The sequence below is a fragment of the Adiantum capillus-veneris genome, chromosome 25 (assembly GCF_014529385.1).
Source record: "Adiantum capillus-veneris isolate H3 chromosome 25, ASM1452938v2, whole genome shotgun sequence".
Taxonomy (NCBI): Eukaryota; Viridiplantae; Streptophyta; class Polypodiopsida; order Polypodiales; family Pteridaceae; genus Adiantum; species Adiantum capillus-veneris.
This window is the reverse complement of record NC_140955.1, coordinates 109,811,118-109,815,477: the sequence shown is the minus strand read 5'-3', so window position 1 is coordinate 109,815,477 and position 4,360 is coordinate 109,811,118. Positions and strand designations below refer to the sequence as shown.

Sequence of the window (4,360 nt, the reverse complement as noted above, 5' to 3'; positions counted from 1 at the left end):
CGTATGTTTGAAAAATTGATTTTTCTCCAACATTGGGAGTCCATTTCTGATGGAACTATTGGAGAACCTTGAGTCCATTTCTGATGGAACTTCACCAGCGTGTTGAAGTTTAGGCTTTACTTAATCAGCGCGTACTTTTTCTGCTTTCCCCTGTCCATGTGCAACGTCGTTTTCTCATTGGTCAACAACGACGAGTGTCCACCCTTGTATCCGGTTCTTAAAAAACAATTGAATTTTGTTTTCCAAACTGCCACGGCGAAGAGGGACACTGCAGCGCCAGCAGCGATAAAAGTCAGTCTATTGGACCCGCCTTGCAACGATAAAAGTCAGTCTACTGGACCCGACTTGCGCAGACTGGATCAACACTCCACCCTTATATAAAGACATGCAAGAGCAGGCTCATACATACAGATCAACCTTAGCTATAGCTCGTGCAGCAGATTGCCGTATTTTTTAATATTCAATTGCCTGCTTTACTGCGGCACGTACGACATCCTGCTGTCAACAAACTTGTACGAGCCCGTAGCTATAGTACAAATAATGACTGCCTCTGCGCTAGCTTCTGTCATTTGCATCATGGTGATGCTATTGCCAGCTTATTACGCAGCAGCAGCTGCAGCTCCCGCTCCCGCTCCTGCAGCTTATAGTCATGATGCATATCGTGCCTGCAAGCAGAAGGCCGCCGATCGCATTTTGTGCGGTCCTAGCGCCTTCACCTTCTACCTGCACAACACCGTCTACAACCCCACTGTGGACAACAAGGACTACTTTAACTCTGTATACGGGCTGCCACCCAACGTGACGTGGCCCAATCCGTACTCCTTCGGCACCACCTCCACCTTCGAGGACCCCCTGACGGAGGGCCCCGCCAACACCTCGCAGCAGATCGGCGTGGCTCAGGGCTTGTGGCAACTGAACAGCAAAGTGGGCTACACGCTCTTCCACATCTTCACGGCCAACATCACCGACGGTGACTACAAGGGCACTATCTCCATCCTGGGCCAAATTCGCGAGGTCGACCCCGTGCGCTACCTCACAGTGGTGGGTGGAACAGGTGATTTCTTGGGCGCCCGAGGTTTGGCCACTAACCGCCTTGTCACCATCGACCATACGGCCCCCGCCACATGGACTCTTTCCTTCGACCTCGACCTCTACTATTGATTCTACATCAGATCACAAATTTCCAATTGCACCAAATTTTGATCAGTCAATCAACCATCCTTTCCCTATTTTGTTGCCAGCAGAGCTGATAAATATCATAGTGCCATTCTCTCACAATATATAATACAACTCATGAACTCTCCTTATTAAGTAGGTATGAGTGTTTATAGCTATGAGTAATTAGTGATTATGTTTGAGTTTATTATTCTACTACAAATAACCTTGAGGGCTGTTAATTACTTTGATACCTCAAAGAAGATGTCCACCAGCATCTATAGAAAGAAATTTGAGTGCAAATGTTGTTCATGGTGGGAGCTTTTTTGCATGTGGAATGTCTCCGAGTTATAGTTTTTAGAGTAAGTCCTTAAAAGTCCCTCTGTGTGTGTGTGTGTGTGGCGATAACTTCTTCTTTTATCTCTCTCTCTCTCTCTCTCTCTCTCTCTCTCTCTCTCTCTCTCTCTACCTACCTACACACACACACACAGCCTATGGGTGAACATGAAAGAGGGGAGGTAGTTATGCCATATCATGCTTTAATTTTGTAATATTGCATGTTTAACATATGAAAATTACTAGCAATGTTTGCAAGAATCCTTTTTCAAGTACGTTTTGCTTTTGGCTTGAAAAAACGGTGGATGGAAAGAGTGGAGGCTTTCAGGGTCAACTTCAAAAGACCCTATGATAAGGACGTGGAAATCTTGCCCATACTTGTGATGTGTAGGTGCCTGCTCTTGTTACACATGCAAGCTCATTTGTGTTGTCTATGGCATTGTTGACTAGAGCAACCAATTCTCCCTCGCTCGATAAAGTTGAGAGAGAGAGAGAGAGAGAGAGAGAGAGAGAGAGAGAGAGAGAGAGAGTTGTTTTACACTCCACACATGAGAGAAAAATTGAGTCTTGAGCATGCAAAGTTACAAACTTTAGTTCAAAACAGGTAAGTTTGGTTGAGACATTTGCTAGAATTCAAAAGGCACCTTGAAATCCTCGCTTTCTCTATCACATGCAGTCAACTTTAATTCCTTATAGCATTCCAACAACCTTTAGTGTATTTTTCATTAGACCAAATAAAAATTTTCACATGCATAGATGTCTCTCTCCCAACGTACTCGCACTCGCCAAGGTGTCTGCAGGTTTAAAAATCACACGAGAGTGTCGCTACGTTGTCGAGAAATTTTCGGTCTTGCCAGGAAAGCACCGGGCTTATGGCTGTGAGAGTTTGTGAGAGAACTCAACAAAAACTATATGAAGGAGTTAAACCATAGATGCCATGAAGATTAGGGTTTGGAAAGAAGTTCAATCAAAGAAGACTCACTCTTTCTCTCTTGCACTCACACACACAAAGAAAGAACGCAAAAGAGAATGTCAAAACAATACAAAGATGAAAACATCAAGGCTATGGTCATATCGTATCATGGGTAATATGAAAGGGTTAATGGATGAGTTAATGGCATTCAATCTTGGCTGACCAAATAGGCTACGAATTGTTCTTTGGAATTGTAGTTTTGTGCTTACCATAATATATATATTTTGTCTAGTGATTGGGATTAATTGTGTGTACAAATCCTCTTGGTTCATAGCAAGATAACTACGCTTACATCAAAAGAAAAATTATAGTCTATGAGAGTTAGTATGATGGGATCCGGTGATAGAAGTATTTCATTGAGCCTTTCAGGGCCGAAGAGAAACACTATACGTTGTTGAAAGTGTATTTTAGGGCTAATCCATACGTTAATTCTAATAGATCGTACAGAGTGAAAGCGATAGAAATGATCATCATGTGGGTTATTCATCTAGGATAGTATGTGAGAAATGTAGATATGAGAGAAGTGAAGAAATGAGAAGTTTCCCTCCCAAGCCCTATTCTTGCCCGTAGGCAATAAGGATACTACGGGGAGAGATGTACCTGTAGCAAAGAGAACCTAGAGAGGATGAATGAATGAGAGAGATAGGTTTGGTTAAGGAGATCATATTAGATACATATATATATGTTGGATTAGAGATGAAAATGAAAACAACAAGAAATCAAGAAAACATCAATGTAGAACACATCTTACTTGAAACCCTTCGGCACCATTATTGATGGAGAGAGAAGAAGAGTGGATAATTCCACTTTGATTGATACGCCAAGTACAACACCTTCTTTGATTAAAGTTGATCCTCCAAGGATGGCGTACAAGAATGGCTAGTTTTCCTCTAGGAGAAAGTGTAGGCTTGGGCTTATGTTAATGGGGCTAAGTACAATTAGGCATTACTACTCACTCCCTCAAGAATTCCTCTCATCAATGGCTTGAATGCTTGAGTTCCTTCCAAGGAAGAAGAGGTCCCCTTTTATAGGTGAAGGGAACCCCCAAGGGTTTACACAAGAAGAGAGGAGCCACTGTGAACAGGAATTGGAAAAGTTGGAAATGAGCTGCCCCTGCATGATGTGGGCAGACTGGGGTCCAGTATTTTGATCATATCTCCTCAACCGTGGCTCCAAATAAAAAAGTAAAACTATGGGCAACAACTTCAGCTCATTAGCTACGATTTTCATTTTAAAATCGTTTTCCAATTCGGATTGGAACCTTGTGTAAAAAATTCATCAAAATAGGGTCCATTTATGGCAGCAAAAGTCTTCATGTGGTCTCCTTAGCCTAGACTTTCATTTAATTCCAAATGACACCTCATGCCATATGAAAGCATGACATTGCTCCTTGACAAAGTTTTGTAATCATGCTTGCAATAATGCATTAAAATAAGTGTATCTTTGAAATCATGCCACCTAGTGTCCCACTAGGATTTGATTCCCTCATAGTAGCTATTTAAAAAGAAATATAAGAAAAGTATAAAAAATACATAGAATATATATATATTGGAGTTTACCCTAGATATAGGATCTAGCTAGGGTGTGAGATGATAATGAAATAGTAGAAATAAAGAATCAATTCTTTTTGCCCCAAGTTAAAGAGGCGGAGCTATTGAGCTTTTCCCATAGTATTTTCTGATGGTAAAGTAAGGATAGGTTACCCTTGAGAAAAATAATAGGATGAGATAGAAGGCTTATTATTATACTTAAATATGCATATATACATTATAGGAAAGATAATTATGGATCTAAAAAATTACAAGATAGCTCTTGTAGCATGCGTTCCCACTATGTACGTGTCACAGCACGACATCCACCCCCTCTAAACCTGCACATCCTCCGGCATGTGCCAAC

The 4,360-nt window shown here is 41.5% G+C and overlaps 1 protein-coding gene across 1 annotated transcript; it reads left to right on the top strand.

Moving 5' to 3' along the window:
* Nucleotides 1-403: 403 nt before the first annotated feature.
* Nucleotides 404-1,458, top strand: LOC147425459 (pterocarpan synthase 1-like). Its single transcript, XM_086499598.1, has one exon. The coding sequence runs from the start codon at nucleotides 541-543 to the stop codon at nucleotides 1,159-1,161; it is 621 nt and encodes a 206-aa protein (XP_086355724.1). The 5' UTR covers nucleotides 404-540; the 3' UTR covers nucleotides 1,162-1,458.
* Nucleotides 1,459-4,360: the final 2,902 nt, after the last annotated feature.